Here is a 19,701-nt window from a genome sequence, read left to right as displayed (position 1 = left end):
GGACAAATATGGTAATATAGTCCCAAAAATGGAGTGTTTTTATTAGCCCTAAAAGAGCCCCTGGAACACACCCAAGCGTTATAACGAAGTATAGACAAACAAAATTATATAGAAATCAGTAAGTTACAATTTTTCAGAAAGTTTTATAAAAATCTAAGACATCAATTTTTTTATAATAAGCACAAAAGTGTCAATTTTAGCCATTTTAACCTGAAAGGAACCCCTGTGGGAGGAGGGGGAGGGGGCAACTGGAGTTTTCCCAGAAAAACCGTTGTTACTTTTTTACTAATATCATGTTTAATGTTTGTGCAAAATTTCTAAAAATTCCAAGGCGTAGACATTGAGAAAAGTGCGGACAGATGAACGAATGGACAAGGGTGAATTTACCCTCTTTTTGTCGGTGGACCAACAAATTGGAAGAGAATTATTTTGTTTCTAACATCATCAATAGAAGATGGCCAAAGAAAGCAAGTACACACTATCTGGTTTGATTTGTCAACAGAAATCTTTTTTCTTAGATGTGCAACAGAGTGCAGATACATGTATGGCAGCTGTACGCAAATAACTGAGCCGGGTGCGAGGTTACATCATGGTAAAGAAAGAGAAAAAATGTGTGCACAGATTGATGATCATGTTAGAGGGAGGACAGAGATAGATATGTTACACGCATGAGCCGAGAGCAACAGGTTTGAACAAGAGACAAGGCATTATTTTGGAAAGTACCTGGAAATAAATGTCTGTTGTTTCAACGGAAAAAAGTGAGCAGTGTTATTCTTTGCCTTGGTTTACTTGCAACAGTCTACATGTTAGCATGTGTGTAATGTTACAGATGTATCACATTCGCCATGGAGGAAGAGCTCTAACCCCTATATAGTAACCCTCCAGAATATCAAAGGGAGGCCAACAGGTGATACGCCTTGCTGAAGGGTGACCTGGAACTGTGCAAGGCAAAGGCGTTCATTCTATTTAAGTATTATATATATCCACTTACCTAAATACATAGTGCCTTGCTGAAGGGTGACCTGGAACTGTGCAAGGCAAAGGCGTTCATTTCATTTACGTATTATATATAATTACTTACCTGAATACATAGTGCCTAGTATTCTAAAGTGGTTACCCATTTGATGCTGGCCAAGCTCAACGTCACTACATTTCAATTATCATTCAAGAACTTGTGTGTCGATGTGATCATGCCGTATGTTACTGCCTCTTACTCTATTACAAATAATAACAAATGAAAATTGGCTAGTCAGAATCAAAGTTTAATTTGTCAGTTTAAACGCTAGTTAGGTCAAATTTTATATGTTTAATAATTAATTTATGAAGAGTAGACAATGCATTGTGGATGCGTTATCGGCAGTTCCCTTTACTCTTGCTTCTCCTAATTTGTCCCTCAGTCCTCATTTTTAATGAGTGAGTTTTCTGACAAAGGGAGAAGAAAAAGCTGTGTTCTAGGTTAGCAGTAATTAGTGTGAATAGTCGCCAGAGATGTCGGAAATTTTCTGTTTCTATGTCTATCCTTGTAGCCATGTCACTAATAAGGGTGCTGGAGGTAAACGTTTTAACTGGGCTGACATCATCCGCCTGATAGTCAGGGACCCGAACATTGGATTAACCACTAAGGAAGCTGTTCTATTAGCAGATGCAAAGTACTGGGGCTGCTTTATTGCCATTTGGTGAATGGATTCTGGACCATGCAGTAGTTTCTGGAGGGCTTCTCGACGCCATATTAGTGGGTAATTGTTACCTCATCATATGTTACAAAAGAAATATCTATTTCTTCATTTCTTTTTCTCTCTCACTTTCCCTGCCTTTAAACAAGTCTGTAGATCTATTCCCTAAATCACAAAACTTCATGATGAAAAGTTTCCAGAAAAAATACCCAATTAAACTCAGATCGTCAACTTCCAACATAGATCCCCACTACCATGTCTCCTTCTCCAACATCAGGGGTCTATGTTCCAACCTTCCAGAGGTTGAAACCCAATTACAGGAAACTAAACCAGACCTATTATTCCTAAGCAAAACTGGCATTGGACCAAGTATTTCCCTAGATGAGTTCATAATGAAAGGATACTCTAACTTAACATCCAAATCTGACCTCCAAGATTGCCATGGACATGGAATATGTGCCTACATTAAAGATGGCTTTCCATGTGGTAGGGACATTTCCAGAGACGATCCTAAATTACCCTATATGTGCTTTCAGGTTGCATTTGCTCACACTACTGTGTTTATATTTGCTTTCTATCACCCCCACAACAGCGAAGTTACTATCTTTAAGAGCATATCTGAGAAAATTGACCACATCCTGTCAGCTCATCCTTCAACTAACGTTCACGGCTGTGGAAACTTCAATATTCACAATACAGAATGGTTAACCCACTAGAACAAGACAGATGATGAGGGGAGGTTCTGTCAAGATTTCTCCATTGCTTATGACCTCACTCAGATTGTTTGCAAACCTACCTGTATGCCTAATACTAACTGTCAGTATGCAAGTCTCTTAGACCTTTTCCTCACAACTTGCCCTGAGCTATATTCATCTTCTGTTATGTCTACACTGGGATCTTCCAACCACTCTGTTGTAGTTAAGGTAAAAATGAAATGTAATAAGTCCTCAGACGTACCTCTCCATCGTACAGTATATCAATACTCTATGGCTGACTGATAACTTTCATACATTAATATCAGATCTACCTCTGCATTCAATGTTTAAAAAGAACGTGTCAGACCTGATGGTATGGTTAATTGTAGGTGTAGACTGTTTCATACTCTCGAAAAATTCCAGCAAAATCCTAACAGCCAGCCATGGTTCTCTCCGGAATGTACTGCTGCCATTGCACACAGAAATCACCTTTTCCATTGCTTCCAACGTAACAGATGTACTAAGACTAAGGCCGCTTTCAGAACTGCTAGCAACCACTGTAAAAGAGTAATGAAGAACGCAAGCTCAGTTTGTCAAGTCCAAAATGGCTGAGCAGCAGCTTGATTCCCACCACAATCCTGAACAAAAGCGTGTGCTCTATCCCAACTATCATCAATGGACCTGATGTAATCTCGTCAGCATCGGACAAAAGCCAAACTCTTTACCAAGAACTTTGCAGCTAATTCTACCCTATGGGATCAAGGTCACTAAGGTGTCAATCCCCCATATTACCTCCTGTATCAGAAAACATGCTATGCAATATACAATTACTTATGCAGGATGTTTCCAAGCTAATCAAAAACCTTGATTTCAATAAAGCAACTGGCTTTGATGGCATTCTAATTATAGTGCTGAAAAAGCTTCAACCAGAACTAGCTTCCATACTTACAAAGCTGTTTAAGCATTGTCTTAAGGAGAATTGCTTCCCAACACCTTGGAAAATCTCATCAGTATGCCCTGTATTTTAGAATTCAGATGGTCGGTCATCAGTACAGACCAATAAGTCTCCTTAGCATCAAGAGTAAGTTACTGGAATCTGTTAAATAGAGAAGTAATCAACCACCTCAGCAGAAATAATCTTCTAAGTTACATGCAATATGGTTTCTGTTCTGCTAGATCTACAGCAGATGTGCTGTCATAGGATTAGCGAATCTCTCAACAAGAAAGGCTTCCTCTCTAAGGCAATTGTTCTTGACATATCAAAGGCCTTTGATAAGGTATGACATAAAGGTTAACTTCATAAGATCTCGAACTACAGTATAGCTGGAAATGTCTTTTCAATTATTAAATCATTTCTCTCTGATAGGTTCATAAGAGTAGTGGTTGATGGGCAGAAATCAGAAGCTCACAGTATTGATGCTGGAGTCTCTCAGGGTCCATCTTCGGTCCAACTCTCTTCCTGATCTCCATCAATAACCTCCCAAATCACATCCTTAGATCATTTGTAGACATTTATGTTGACGACACTACCATCTATGACAGCACATCAAAGGCCGTAAACGACCAAGTTCTCTCCGATTCTCTCTCCTCTGATCTAAAACCAATCCTCTATCTTTACATCATGAATGCTCTGATCTCCGTCTGGCATCAATTGAAATGAATGGCTCTCGTCTTGGGAAGGTTCCATGTTTTGACAAGCTTCTTGGCTTGACCTTTACTCCTGATCTAAAATGGAACACGTACATCAAATCTGTTGCCAAGGTCTCTGGAAAAATGATGGGATTATTCTATTGCTCCAATAGATATCTCACTGCTGATGTAATTCTCTATCTATATAAGAGCCAGGTACGTCCAAGGATGGAGTATTGTTGCCACATCTGGGCAGGAGCTGCTAGAAAGGACTTATCCTGTTTTGACAGAGTTCAAAATAGACTTCGTAGCTTAGTGGGGGATGCCCCTTTTTTTTTTCCTGCAATCTCTTTCTTACAGAAGAGACGTTGCAATCCTGCCTTTGTGTTATTGTTATTTTCATGGCAAGTGCTCGTCTGAGCTCCAATCTATGGTCCTCTTTTTGTCAAACTTTTACGAGAAACACTCGTCTAGCTGAAAACACTATCAATAATTTCCCCCACTCTTTATCTGTCTAAACCTAAACAAATTCCATGAACAAAGCTTCTTTCTTAGAACTGCACACCTGTGGAACTCTTCCGTTTGCCTGCTTTCCAGCTGACTACAATATGGTCATCTTCAAGTCCAATGTAAACAAGTTCTTGATGAGTCGTTCCCCTTAAGTAATCCAATTTACCATATTTACACTACTAACGATTACTATGATATTATCTCATTGACCACTGTACACTCTTTAACCCTTATCCTCGAGTGGCCTCTGGGCCTTGATAAGTGGTGATACCTATGTAAAAACAAATAAAAATAAAATATAAACAAACCTGACAAGATCCCTGTACATTTTCTTGATGACATTAAAATACGGATTGATTTCATCCTCAAATTGGCAGATCCGTCCACCAAGACAAATGTGTTTGAAGAGGCGGAAGAGAAATTCTTCTTTTTCGGATTCAGAAAACAGTTCATAATTCTCACTCTCTTCAATCAATAACATCTAGAGAAAAAAAAAGGCAACATTAAATTACATCCGATTTGCAAATACATAAAGTAGTTATTTTCTAGAATAGTGGCTTTGCAGAGATATACCATATCTTTAAAAACATAATATATATATTTCATTTAATCTGTCTGTATTGCTGTTTGTCTATCCGTTCCACTTTTTCTCGGAAACTACTGAGCCGATTTTGTTAAAATTCTGTATGGATATCTGTTATGATAATAGCAAGTAAACCAAGTATTATGGTATTCATTCAATGCACAGTTAGGAATTAATAGAAATTTCTAGAAACTAGAATATAATGTAAAAATGAGCACGAATTTAACCATATTCAAACATTAATTTGGCATAAAGCACTCATTCTAAGTCAACAGGCTATAACTTTTTCCTGTTTGATACACATAAGTTCAAACAGACAGAATTTTATAGATGCTAGAAGTAATTGTAAGCGAGAAATAGCGACAGCTAAGAGAGAATATACTGAAACCACCAGAAAACACATCGAAGCACAGAAATTAGGAACTCATGATTTTTGGAAAATCTACAACAGTGTAGTAAATAATGGGCAGTCAACAATTCCCCCACTATCAAACAATCATGAGGTTGTTTGCACAGCAACCGAGAAGGCTAACATGCTTGCCAGTTGGTTTACTTCAAACTCCACATTGGACCCAGCAAACCACTCCCTCCCTGACTTTCCTTTGTGGACAGATGCCACACCAGATGATCTAAAAATCACCCCTTCTCAGATGCATGGTACCATAAAAAACCTAGACACCTCAAAAACATGTGGACCCGATCTCATCCCGGCTGTACTATTAAAAAAATGCTCCGCTGAGGTTACTCCAGTTTTCTCCAAACTTTATAACAAATGCCTACGTGATTTCCTGCCTACTGGAAAACTGCTTCTGTGGTACCAGTTTTCAAGAATTCTGGCAAAAGAACTGACCAATTAGATTATCACCCCAAATACCTGTCAATCCAGTACCCTCAACCCATCAGACAAAAGTCAACCCAATCTAATTGCACTGGCATATATGGCACTCAAGCACCTCCACAGTGCCCAGTTTAGGGAGATGGGATGTTGTGGGAGCGGGGAAAATGGCGTTCATTGCTCTAGTCAGGAAACAAGGTCGACCACTGGGTGTTTTTGTGATAGCACCTCTGCACCTGGCTAATAGGCAAAGAAGGAGTATGAAAGCCGGGCAATAGACAGAGCCTATCTACTCCTTAAGCAGTTTAGGTTTGCAAACTGGTAATTTGTTTGAGTCACCAGCTCTAGGAAGGTTGTCATTCAGAACTGGAGGCCTCCCTCTCCTAGGTTTAGCTTCAGAGTTTTCCTTCTCCTAGAGGGATGACCTGGGAAGATCTATGGGTCCATCAGCATCGAGAGGGTTTGCCCCGCACCTGGGTCCTAAACCAGGTATTTCTGCGACTCCATGTGGGTAGTTAATGTTAATGGGTTAGTTAGCAGAAGTTGTTTCATACATGTTTTGAAATTTTAATTCAAAAATATTTTCATATTTGGAATTTTCAAATATTTATGAAACTCTTGTGATGTCATAATTGGCTCTTTCTTCCACCTCTCTTTCTCTCATCATTTCTTTCATTATTCCCCCTTCCTCCCACCATCTGAAAGTGTAACAGATACTGACCCAACGGATCACGAGTGGTTTAACAGAAATAAGAGTGAAAAAAGGAAAAGCAATAAGAATTTTGATACTTACCTTTCGAAGTTCATCTGAGATGATAAAGTCTTCGAAAAAGTCATCGAAACATTTGCTTATATGACCAGATTCGTGGACGAGTCGGTTTTCTTTGAGTCGATCAAAGAATTCCAAAGACATGACAGTACATGGGACAAAGTCATAATTAATGGAGGCAGCTTTTTGACCTGAAAATAAACATTCAAAGAATTTTATTATCAAAACAAAAATAGATGACTTTATTCACAAACATATACAAATGGATCGACTTATTCTAACATATAAATAATAGTGATAGGACGGTTCCAATATTCTTCACTCTGATTCTGATACAATTTCCGATTCCAATTCTTTTTAAATTTCTGAATATTCAATTATAGACGTTTCTAAATTTTTGACATGAGGATTGGTTATTCATATTATTTGGATTCATCGGACTACTATTTTAATTTTGAGCGTGATTTTCACAACGTTTCGGTCGATGTAACCTCCGACTTTCTTCAAGTGTATCTTGTCGAAATCTGGAATGTTTCTGTCAAACTCGGGAATTTGGACGGAATTTCGAGCGAAACCTTTTACTTCATGGAGGTAGCATGCTCTTGTTCCATCAGCCATGTCTAGATATAGGTCCTGAGTAATTCACAATTGTATTTTTCAGTCACCCACAAAGAGAATTGAACCTTCAACCTTCAGGAGAATATCAATCCTATTTCCAAATGCCTTTGCGTGCCTTGGTGAATACTCCCCCCCCGCCATTGTCTTTCTATTAACCTCACTTCTTATAACTTTGTTCTGCTGATTTTCTCTCACTCTTTTTTATTTTTTTTACACTTCCTAACGCTTTAGAGGTTGTATGTCAATTGCATCACTAAAAACAACTAAAGATTTATTTTTTAAAAAACACACAAAGCAAACAAAAAAAAAAACCCCAGCCAATTAGAAGTATTTCATAGTTAAGAAAATGTTATTTGAATTTGTGACATTTTTTAAGAGAGGTGTCACTCTGTACACTTTGTAGTGAAGTCCCAATTTCGGGAGCTTTTTGAGATGAAATAACCTAATGAGGTTCACTTACCGTAAGACCCAACAATCAACCAAGCATTAAATAATCCCAAAATGTTTATATATTTGTATGTAAAGGATTCACTCCTAAATTAATCAGTCAATATGAATTTTAGAACACAGCTACTATGCATAAGTGAACTATTATTGGTTGTATTTAGTTCTAGTTTTTATGCAAAAAGGTGCAAAGAGAGGGTGGAAGCCTTTTGTAAAAAAAATCAACTATCTGCGATATTGTGAAATTTAAAAAAAAAAATATTAGAAATAAATTTATAGCTATTTCACAAATTTCATTTTTTTTTTTTTTAGTATTTCAAAAGGTTTTTAGGTGACATATTATAGGCACAACCTGCTATTTGAAAATTCAAATATTACAGATTTGCATTCATAAACATTAAATTAAACAAAATTCCCTGAATTTCAATTTCTTTTTAAGACTCCTGAAGCCTAATCCTTAAATTCTGGAGGAGTGGGGAGCAATAATCTGTCTGTCTCTGTATATAAAATGAGAACAGTAACTTGACACTGTGACAGTATCACCAACTTCTCAACAACCTTATTAGCAGTACAAGTATACTTTATTGATATCTGAATTTTCATTTGTCTTATATTTCTTGTGTTGTAAGGCGTGTATCCCAAGTGATACGTTTCTTTCTCTGTCTTCCACACGCCTCAACGTGCCAACGTGTTTCAAAATGTCTGCCGCAAAGCAACACTACAACGAAAAACAATTCCCTGCAATTCCTTGCACTTATTGTATACACAATTGTGTGCATGCGCAGTATAATTCAATATCAAATAAATGTATGCTAGGTGCATACACTAATGCTTACATGTTATGTCAATTTGTAAAAATTCTCAAAATTACAAAATATGATAGAGTAGAAAAATAATTACAAATAAAAACAAAATTTATCAAATTATAAAATCTTATTGTATTTGTTAATGTTGAAGAGTTCTTAAAATCTATGAGTGTATGATTTTGATAAAACAATTGTAATATGCCAATTCAAAATAAAAAAATGGCAGGTTGCTAATATCTTTTTTTTTTTTTTGTAAAAAATAGTTCTAGCAGATTCTTCTACTCAATCATTTTTTTGTAATTCTTAATTTTTTTTTTTTAATTAATTTCGCCATGACACGCAAGTGCATAATGTTTTTATTATTATTATTATTATTATTTTTTGCTAAACTGCGTTTTTTTTTTTTTTTTTAAATCAAATTATACTGAACAAACACCAACAATTTTTACAGATACAAAAAAAAAAAAAAAAAAAAAAAAAAAAGTTGCACCGACTCTTTTTTCACAACCAGAGTGGGGGAACTTTTCTTTTGGGGAGTTTTCAAACCACTCACCACTATTTTTGCTTTGGTAACATTCACTTTCATCACGAAGTGAAGATGATGATGCGATCGTATCGACGTGATGTTATGAGACATAGAGCGATTATATGCAAATAGATTTGGATAAAAAAAAATCTTAAATATAGATCAACAATAATGTTTAGTAATTTATTAACAACTGAGAAAAGAATTTACTTTTACAGTGAGGACATTAATTCAAACTGCGGTGAGATACACGTCCACTGAAATCATCTCGTTGAAATTGAATGCAAGAAAAGTAACTCTTCTCAAAAAAATATCTTTTAAGCAAGCTAGACAAGTGTAAGAGTTACTTCCCTTTAAAATACAAAATGTTTCCATGTTTATTTATTTAGATCAGGGTTTCCCCAAGTAGTCTCCACGGAGTCCTGAGACGTCGTGAGTGAGGTTGATGGGCTCCAGAAGCCCTTTCTTAAAGAGGACCAAATGCTTTATATGAAAAAATTAAATGGCTGCAGACATTTAATTTTTTATCTTTTTCATTGGAAAGAGACATGATCCGTAACGAAAGGTCTAAAGAGTTTCAGTATGGTTCATGAAAAAAAAAAAATTGTCAAAAAATGCAAAAAAATTTTTATTAATCAAAAACAAAAAAATCAAGGAACCAAAAAGTCATTAGTTAGTGTTCAAATTTGAAATTAATGTTTTCCATAATTATTTTAGAAATTATCTTGTTAGTGTTCTGTTACAAAACCTTTGCCCTGGTCAGGTGTCTTGAAGTTTGGGAAGCCCTTATTTAGATGACCTGTTTTCATCAAACAGGCTTTAAATTATCTGGCTGTATGTCAACAGAATTAGAGATACATGTTTCTTTTATAATCTTAGATCATATTTTAATAAAAAAAAATAATTAAAACCATGTTCTTACCAAGAGTTGTCCAAGATTCAGATGTATGAATTTTTAAGTTGAAATAGATGGATGGATCACTCATAAAATCCTAAAAACAAAATTTTAAAAAAATTATTACTGATTTTCTTCAAATTGTTGTCTAATCAGTAGAACAAGTATAGAATTAAATACAATATGGGAAGCAATAATCCTCTGCTCTAATCATCAGGCTAATATGCATGGAATTAATGCTACCTGGTATATTTATATAACCACACAGTGTTTAGTTTAGCTAGCTAACGAATCACATCCATTTTTATTTATGTTTGTGGATTAAAGTTTACATTAGTCAATGGCCGGGCTTCTCTCAAAGATATTGCTGACTTCTACTTCTTATTCTATTGTTCTATTTTGCATAACTAACTGTATATTTTCATAACTTATTACTTAGCAATACTCACGTATTGAGCACTGTTGAACTAAATACTGAAAATCAATACCTAAAATATATCTCCTAATAACACTATGTGTACTCATGAAATTGAAATAAGATATATATATATTACAAAGGAGTCATCACTTATCAAGGCCTGGAGGGTACTCGAGAATAAGGGTTAATGAGTCTACAGTAGTCAATGGACAATATTGTAGTAATCGTTGATAGAGAGAATTTAGTAAAGTACTAGTGTAAATTTGGTAAATTGAATTACTTAAGGGGACAACATCAAGAACTTGTTTACATTGGACTTGAAGACTATCACATTGTAGTCAGCTGGAAAGCAGGGAAATGGAAGGCAGTTCCACAGGTGTGCAGTTCTAAGAAAGAAGCTTTGTTCATGGAATTTATGTTTAGGTTTAAACACAGATAAAGAGTGAGGAAATTATTAATAGTGGTTTCAAATAGACGAGTGTTTCTCATGAAAGCTTCATGAAGGGAGGACCATAGATTCGAGTTCAGATGAGCACTTGCCATAAAAATAACGATAAAGCAGAGACAGGCTTACAACATCTCTTCTATAAGAAAGAGGTTGCAGGAAGAGAAAACGGTATCCCCCACTAGGCTGCTTTTAAATTTCACAATTCAAAAAGATATGTGGATATGTATCAAACAATATAACAACTTGATACAAGTTACAGAACCATGTATTTTAATTTTTTATTAAACGCAATAATATAAACTGTTATAATAGAACTAAATTGTTTTGTATAATTTCCTTACGAGGAAAATAAAGGTCTAATTTGCTGGCACGATGACTTTGTAATGATGTGTCTATGTCTTGCTTCCTGTCCATATACAACTTTTTGAGAAAAATCAATCAAATTAGACGAGTGTGTGGCTGCAAAATTGATAGCAGTAATCTTTTTCCTTTTTTTTTTTAGTTGTTCACTATTTCTGCAAAAAACAATGCAAAAAAACAATTATTTGAAAACACTTTTTTATATTTTTGTGATGAAATATGAATAAAATTGACTATTGTTTGGGTAAATTGAGAAAACCAATAAAATTTAATGGATGAATATTTATTTACCTAATGGACAAAATCGTCGTTTGAATGCCCTCATCTCTCACATCCAATTCATCTGAGTTTATCATCGATATTATGATATTTTCCGGAAGTAGGGCAAAAGTAATATATTTTGAAATTTTTAAAACAGTAATTTGGATTTCAGTTAACTGTTTTGTTGTCTGAATCATATTAAAATGTACTGTTTTTGGTTGAAAAAATTATTGTCGGTTTTGATATCAAACCAACTAACTGCATACGCTTGGATGATAAATTTGACCAGAATGTTTAATTTATAATAGTGTTTGAAGATAGAGACACCTCTGGTCCATAAACACAGTAACCTTGTGGCTTATGTTGGCCATCTTGCTTGATTCAAGGGACCAATTTTCTAAGCTGCATATCTTAAGTTAACTTCTCCACAAGAAATGCCAACAAGAAATGCCTCTGGTCTTCACACTTAAATTATTTGTTTCTTCTGCTGTCAGATGATGATGATCAGGAGGGACACTAATTTTTCAGAATTCTACTTAAGACAAATTTTGATAATTATTGATACAAAGTTTCCCCAAAGGACCAGTAAATGTTGTTAGGCTTTTTGTTGTTCCATCAATTAATTTAAAAATTGCTCTAAATGGCAGTTCTTCTAATGGAACCTGAAAATTGCAAAAAATTTCATGTTTAATAATAGAGCTAGATTACATAATAAATACCAATATATTATTCCATTTTCCACAAAAAAGGAACATAATTGCAGTTGAATCTATAGAATTAATTTTACCTCCTTAATAGGACAAGTGCAGACTATGTGTCTTTTTGACAATTTTCTATCTTGCACTTTACTGCAAAGTCATCACATCTCAAGACAGGAAATTTACAACTACAAGAAAAATTTACAGCTACAAGAAAATCAAACAATCTGTCTAGCAGTTCCTTCATTCTTTTCACTTTGGCTGCTGCAAGAGATTTCCTGTCAATCTGTTTGGCCCCCTTATAGCAAAATATATTGACCTTCTGTCCTATATAACGTTCCCCTAACAAAGGCAATTGTGGATTAACTACTTGCTCAATACTAATTAATTTCTTAGCAATTAACTTAGAAATCTCACTATTTTTTAAAAGGGGATAACTGTTTTCGAGGAAATAACTAAACTGGATGACTTGTCGTGAAGTTGGGGATGCTGTTTCATCCAAACGACAAGGTGGACCAGCAAATTTTGTGAACCATGGGTTAAAACTGAACGTCATGCTTTTACTGACATTCTAATCTGAAAAGTAAAATAAATAAATGGATTATAACTGAAGGAAACTGTTTTAGGCTATCTTCCAATTTTATATGTAAAAAAATAAGCGCTAGTTATAAGAAATAATGAAAAACTTTGTAGAGTTGCATTAGATGTATTGAAGAGAGAGGACCAAACCAAATCAGAGGCATAGTTGTGTTTAGTTTAGACATTTTTAGCAGACTTTAGCTCCTTTTTCGATAACATGAATTTACTCATAAAGAGATTCATTCTTGCTGTAGCTGTGCCATTTTAAACGAATGTTTAGTGTTTAGAGTTTGAAAAACCAGTGCTTGTGCATCAATATTACCATGCTATATTTAATAATATTTTCAAGTTAAATTTAATTTTTATGAAATTTTTGTTTAGCAAAGTATTAGGTGAAAGTACAGAATAGTTACAACACAACCTCCTATCTTCCCCATGTTAAGAATGGCTTTCTAAATAATAAAGTTAATTTAGCACAACAACATAGATGGACAAATAACAAAAAACCTTTAAAGCTTATTTATTCGTATTAATCTTTGTGTGTTATCTGATTTTAAAACTATAATTTTAGAAGCAAAACACTGCTCACACTCCCTACAAATAAAGAAATAAAAATTTGACACTAATTTTCTGCAAAGTATTTTTTTATTAAGTAGTACTTGAAAATTTACGTGGTTATGTTTCGTAAAGAATGTGTAGAATAAAATTGCATGGACTATTTTTTTTATATATATAAAACTGGAGTATTACCATATTTTAATAAAAATTTCAAATACAATTTGATGTGAAATATTAGATTGGTGCAAAAATAACGTTTTTGACGTTCGTTTGAACGTCAAAAAAATGACATTATTTTTGCACAGAAAAACAATTTTTTTTAAACATAAACATAAAACAAATATGTTTAAATTCACTGCAGACACTTAAAATATAATAATATATATTTTAAACAAGTCTTTGTCGTTTTTCCTTTCGAAATAATTAAGCCTAAATCGTAATGTTTTCAAATTAAATAATAAACAAACGTTAATTTTCAATAACAATAACGAGCGTGTTTACTGTTTTGCGACGGTAAAATCTAAAATGTTCCCACCGCAAAAGGTTCCTGAAATGAAAGAGCGTCCTTCGGTCGCTATTATTATTAAAAAAAAAAAAATCATTTTCCTTTACAGTCAATATTTATTTTATTAATTCATTATCCTCACTCATTTTATTTTAAAATGTAGTTTAAAACATATCCTAAATAAGGATTCCTTTTTCTTAACTGTACGGATTGTTTTGATGACGGGACGTTCTTGACAATTCACCGAAAAACTTTTAATAGCTTAAATTTTTCAACTTTTAAAGTCATTTCCTCAAGCAAAGATAACGATTTTGAAATAAATATTTCGTTTAGGTCTTTTCTATATCAACCCCCAACTATCATTACAATTGCCTTACCGGGGTTCCAAAATCGACCTACACGTCCATTGAAATCATCTCTTTGAAATTGAACGTAAGAGAGGTAACTCTTAAAATATCTTGGAAACAAACAAGAGTTACTTCCCTTTACAATACAAACTATTTACATATTTATTTTATGATCTGTGAAGTGTTGGGATTTTTCTTTTACTTTGGTTATCGAGAAGCGTTTACGTTTTGGGAGGATAGAAATGTAGTAAATTTACTAGGGCTTACAGAGTTCTGTATAGTTTAGATTTTTTAAGGTTAAAATCTTTTTTTTTTTTTCGCATGTTTGTACGGTAGAGGAAACAAGAAGGGAGAGTATTCTAACGGCAAGCAATCTGAGGAAAAACGTGATTTTATATGAATATTAACAAGCCACCCGGCGTTGCCTGATCGTAAAATATGCTTTAATATAATATTTTTATTCATGCAGATTACGTATTTATTATTATAGAGACAATTCTCTATTGGTTATTGTATTGAACCTAATATATAGTAGTGAGATCAAAACTAATATATATATGACCTGGGTGCCATCAACTTTAACCGAAAGCAAAACATAAAACTCTTCACTCTCCTTCCTTATCCTCTAAGGCACGCCTTTCTCTCTCTCATATATATGCATAAATTCACCTGTCATCCCTTTCTTTAAAGATGGAATTGTCAGATGGTCGAAGACAATATTCTAACAAGCACGGACGGACGGTTGACAAAGTTTATTTAAAAGATGGAATTACCCGATTATGGGAGACAAGATTCAAGCAAGCAAGGTTCACAGAGTTTTATAATTATACAGATTCGTGTAAACGTTCACGAAAAATAATCTTTTCACTTCATTTTTGAGAAATAAAATGTATTCATTATAAATAATACATTAAAACGCCATTAAAAAAAAAAAAAAAAAAAAAAAATTGTGCCAGAGATGAGTTCATCTACCAATGACACCATTGTAGTAGGCGAAATTGCAACATTCTTGTGGCTGGAGATTTTGAATGCACTTCCTTCCCGGCTTGTCTAATCAGAAGCCAGTTCTCAGTCATGGGATCGAGTTTATAAAAGGTTAAACCGGCAACATACCCTTTCTCTTTCTTCCCAGATCCTGGATTGACAACAACTCCACGTGGAACGGTACTGCCTCCCCACCCCACCCCACTCCAGCTTCTCTGTTGGGACTCATCAGAACTAACTAACTCACCCGGCCTTCAGGCTTGGGGTTCGACTAAAACGTGAATACAAACAAGCCAACATGGCTATCTCCTCACACGGACTTCCATACGGCACACACACACTCTCTCTCTCTTCCTACAGTCTAAGGTCTCTAATTTTTTGTGACGTATGCTTCTATTACTAACTTCAAGGAGACAAATAATGGCTATGGACCATAATTTTAATATACACACATGAATTCTTCTTCCTTTCAACAGGCCTGTCTAATTTATGTCTCAAAACAAGAACACTTTCCGCGACTAATCTGTTTTTATCTACAAGTCATACTAACGAAGATAATCAACAAAGCTGTTTTAAAATGTTAGAATGAGACTTCTTGTCTTCTTATTCTACGTTTTGGGAACTCCCGACATAATGGTGAACATGCAACATTCATCAATATCTTGTTCTACACTATGCTCTATTCCTGACATGAGCACAAATTGAACGGAAACTCATCTATAATATAAATTTCACTTGTCTGTTTAAATGTATGTATGTTTGTATGTATGTCTGCCTAAAACTTTTGACAGAGGAGATGGATTTTCACGAGATTGGTATCATTTTGAAGCTCGACCCTTCAAACGACAAATATCGAAAAATTGACTGAAAACATTAATACCTTCACCCTCAACTGGACACTTTTCTACAGGGAAGGGTTGCTTTTTTCGCCGATATTTTTGAAAGTCATCCCTTCTTTTCGATTGTCCAGCCTAAATTAAAACCTAAATCACTTCCAGTTTGGCGATGCGCGCAACAGTAAAGACGTCACTTTTTTTTCATGTTCTTTTCCTCCTTCGTGGTACGGGTTTGAGCCTGCCTGCCTACTAACACTTTTTTTTTATTATTGTTTTTGCTCAATACACACCTCCAAACACTCAGGCAACGCCGGGCACCCAGGCTAGTCCAAAATAATGGTTGAATTAAAATGAGGCCAATAATGAATTCACATTTAATGATACTAAGACGAAACTCCTCTCCATAAACAACTACATGAAACCTTTCCACTCACAAATTTTCATAGCCGATAGCACTCTTCCAAAAAGTCCAACGTTCAAAGTAGTTGGTGACATTATCAGATAATACAAACTGGAATAAGTACATAGATGATGTTGCCAAGTCTGCTGCAAAGAAAGTAGGCGCTCTTTACTGGATTAGAAACTTTTTATACCTGCCAGTATCTATATCATTATTCTCTTGCATTGTTACTTCATCTGGGCTAGGACACCAAACATACCCCCCCTTTCTGGAAAAGGGTTCAACTTAATCGATATTGCACTGTCTGTCAAGCTTCAATTCCTACTGTATCGCCATAGAGTTGCACCCCTGAGCCTGTTTTACAAGTACTCCCATAGAATCTGTTCTGATGAACTCGCTACACTTGTATCCCCCACTCAACAAATACTCCTGACCCACTCGCCTAGCAGCAAAATCCTTCCCCTTCACTTTAGAGGTTCCTAGATGCCGAAAAACTTTCCACTGATAACTTTTTCCTCAGATTGCTTGCTTTTCGAATTCCCTTCCTTCTTCCTGTTTTCTCTGCCGGGCCAACAAGCAAAAGAGTCTAATTTAATAAATGTACACTGTGCCAAACTTCGTGAGCTCTAACAAACTTAGTGTATTTCTATCCCTAAATGTAAATATCTCCCGACTAACCAGAGTAAAAGCAAAACCCTACCGCTTCGGCTCTTCACTGTCGGAAAATTTTCTAATCTATTCAGCTTCTTTCCTCAGATCGCTTCGGAATTCCCTCCCTGTTCTTCCGATTGTATCAACATGTAGAAATTTAAATGTAATGTTAACAAAAATCTTGCCGCACAACTCCTCCAATTAGGATACTCCTAAAAGAACGCACGAAAACTAAAATACGTATTTTTTATATACCAAGGCAAACAACTCTTGCGTCGACAGGAAAGGGCAAGTTTTGTTATCTCCCTTATATTGGAAACTTTCGATTACTCATAAGTATGGATTCAGTGACAAGTGCAGAGGTCCTGCCACACAGAAGTAGAGAGTATGACCCGCCAGACATCTAGCTGTAAGGTTCTGCTGGGGGATGGCTATTATACGATGCAACACACTGGAGTGTGTATATATACCGAAATCGAATACAACCTGGGAACAAATACCAGAAAAACAGTTGGAAATAAGTCATACACCCTGCATTATGACTATAAAATTCCTTAACCCTGACATGGGGAAAGAAACAACCTTAGCAGAAGTTAGTGTTCCCAATAATACTGGATTAAAGAGAGCCGAGAGGAAAAAGATAACGAAATACTCAGGTCTTGTGTATGACATTAAATTGGAAATTAAGAAGATCGCTATCATTCCAGTAAGTATAGAAGCAACAAGACTCATGAAAAAGAATTTCAAAAATTCAAACAATTGCACTTAAACGGATAGTCAGAATCGTAAAAAGATCTCTTGGTTGGAATATATAAGATAGTGCATGAATATTTGGCATCCCCAACTTATACAAACTGATAAAAAACTTGAGAAACAAAGAAATCTTTTATTGTATTTAATGAGAGTTAATCAACGTTTGCTTCCAAAAGACTTTTTTCTATATATTTTAATCACACAAAATACTCTAGTTCTGGGATTGAGTTACGTTTGAAAAAATTCTATTTTAATTGTTCTAATTTGTCATAATTTATAATTGACTGGACAAATTACCAATCTCTTTCTCTCTTAGCTATCTGTATATTTCTCATCCCTCTAAATTTGTGTTCATTAAGCCATTCTATAGCAGTTGAAAAAGATTACCCTCTGTTCTATAATAAAGAATAATGTGTATTCATTTGTGCATACATATATGTGTGTGTGTGAATAAATATGTGTATTTAAGCAGCAGTTTTTTATTTAAGCAAACACTGTTAACAATGTTTTATAATTATTGATACGGTTTGTTTTCATTTTTTTTAAGCTTTCCAATCTAAGGAGTATTTTTTTTTCTTATTTCGTTTCGTTTTTAATTTAACTGATTACAAACGTTATTTTATGTAAATATTAAACGTGAACACTGGCAAAGCATATTTTTCCCCCCATCATTTTTGATAAAGAATTTATGTTCATTTACAATAGTACTAGCGGGGGTGCCCGGCATTACCCAGATGGTTGTAGGCGTGTGCTGAGCAAAAAAAAAACAAAAACAAAGCACTAGTACACAGGCAGGCTCGAACCCATACGGCAAAGGAGGAAGAGAATGTGAAAAAAAAAAAAACAAAAAACGTGACGACTTTGCTGTTACGGCCATCACCAAATCGGAAGTGGTAAAGGTTTGAATTAAGGCTAATCAACTGAAAAGAGAGGATGACTTTGAAAATAGCAGTGAAAGATGTTTGGGAAAAACCAGCTCCCCATAAAAAAGAGGAGTGTCCAAATGAATAGCAACTGTCTGATATAAGGGGTCCCTCCGCATTGATCAAAGCTGATTGCTTTTCTGGATGTCCTCGGCACAAGTGCCAGGGAGCTTGATTTTGCTACGGGTTCAGTTTTGCTTTTTTATACAGAAAAACCAAAGAAACATGTGGAGACCAAAAAATATCGTGAAAATAGCATGTAACAGTCAGCTAAATAAAAGATACACACGACCCCCTTTCGTAAATCGGAGATATTATAATCTAGGTAGTATATAAAAGGTTCTAAGAAACAGTGACTCCCCCCGAGCGCGCCCCCCCCCCAAAGCCTTTGCCGTACATACACAAAAAACGCACACACTAACACACATTTTGCTTTTAATATATATAGATGACAAACTTTTGTAACAGAGCATGGACGCACGTATGGTAGGTGTATGCAAATGATCGAGCTATGTGTGAAGTGAGGTCATGGCAAGGAAAAAGAAAAAGATAAGAAAAGGAAAACCGTGTGCGCAGAACAATGATCAGAATTACATTAGAGAGACGGACAGAGGATCACGATCACATTTTATTGGGGAAAGTACCTGGAAATAAGTGTTGTTTGTTCAACAGGAAAAAGTGAGTCGAGTTATTCCTTGTCGTGGTCTCCTTTGTGATAGAGTCTACAACGTGTTGGGTCCCTCCATGTTAATATGCGTGTAAATGTGTGTACTAGGCTCCATGTTTACTTGAACTTTAAAATTTAAATCAGAGAATCATATTTTGTCAAATGTTAAATCATGCATTTATTTCTCATATAATAATCTCGATTTTCCCCCGATAACTTCAGTCACGATAAGAAAATAAAGATTTCCTATACAAATCTTTTCAAAATCACCACCTACAGCATTTCCTAAATCATCTTTCGCAAAAATATTCTTACATTTTTAAAACTAAC

General features: G+C 35.0%; 1 protein-coding gene across 2 annotated transcripts in view; it reads right to left on the bottom strand.

Moving 5' to 3' along the window:
- LOC145246825 (cilia- and flagella-associated protein 300-like) overlaps window positions 1-19,701 on the bottom strand; it is a 488,667-nt gene that overhangs the window by 458,136 nt on the left and 10,830 nt on the right. For both annotated transcript variants that reach the window (XM_080108661.1, XM_080108662.1), the window contains exons 3-5: window positions 10,011-10,080; window positions 6,719-6,885; window positions 4,816-4,988 (exon numbers count right to left, since the gene is read on the bottom strand). In XM_080108661.1, the coding sequence (XP_079964787.1) occupies window positions 4,816-4,988; window positions 6,719-6,885; window positions 10,011-10,080 (410 nt within the window). The remainder of the gene's footprint in view (window positions 1-4,815; window positions 4,989-6,718; window positions 6,886-10,010; window positions 10,081-19,701) is intronic.

This window comes from Euprymna scolopes, chromosome 24, assembly GCF_053919585.1.
Source record: "Euprymna scolopes isolate OS-2025 chromosome 24, ASM5391958v1, whole genome shotgun sequence".
Classification (NCBI taxonomy): domain Eukaryota; kingdom Metazoa; phylum Mollusca; class Cephalopoda; order Sepiida; family Sepiolidae; genus Euprymna; species Euprymna scolopes.
Note: the sequence above shows the minus strand (reverse complement) of the source record. Positions and strands in the feature narration are given on the sequence as shown.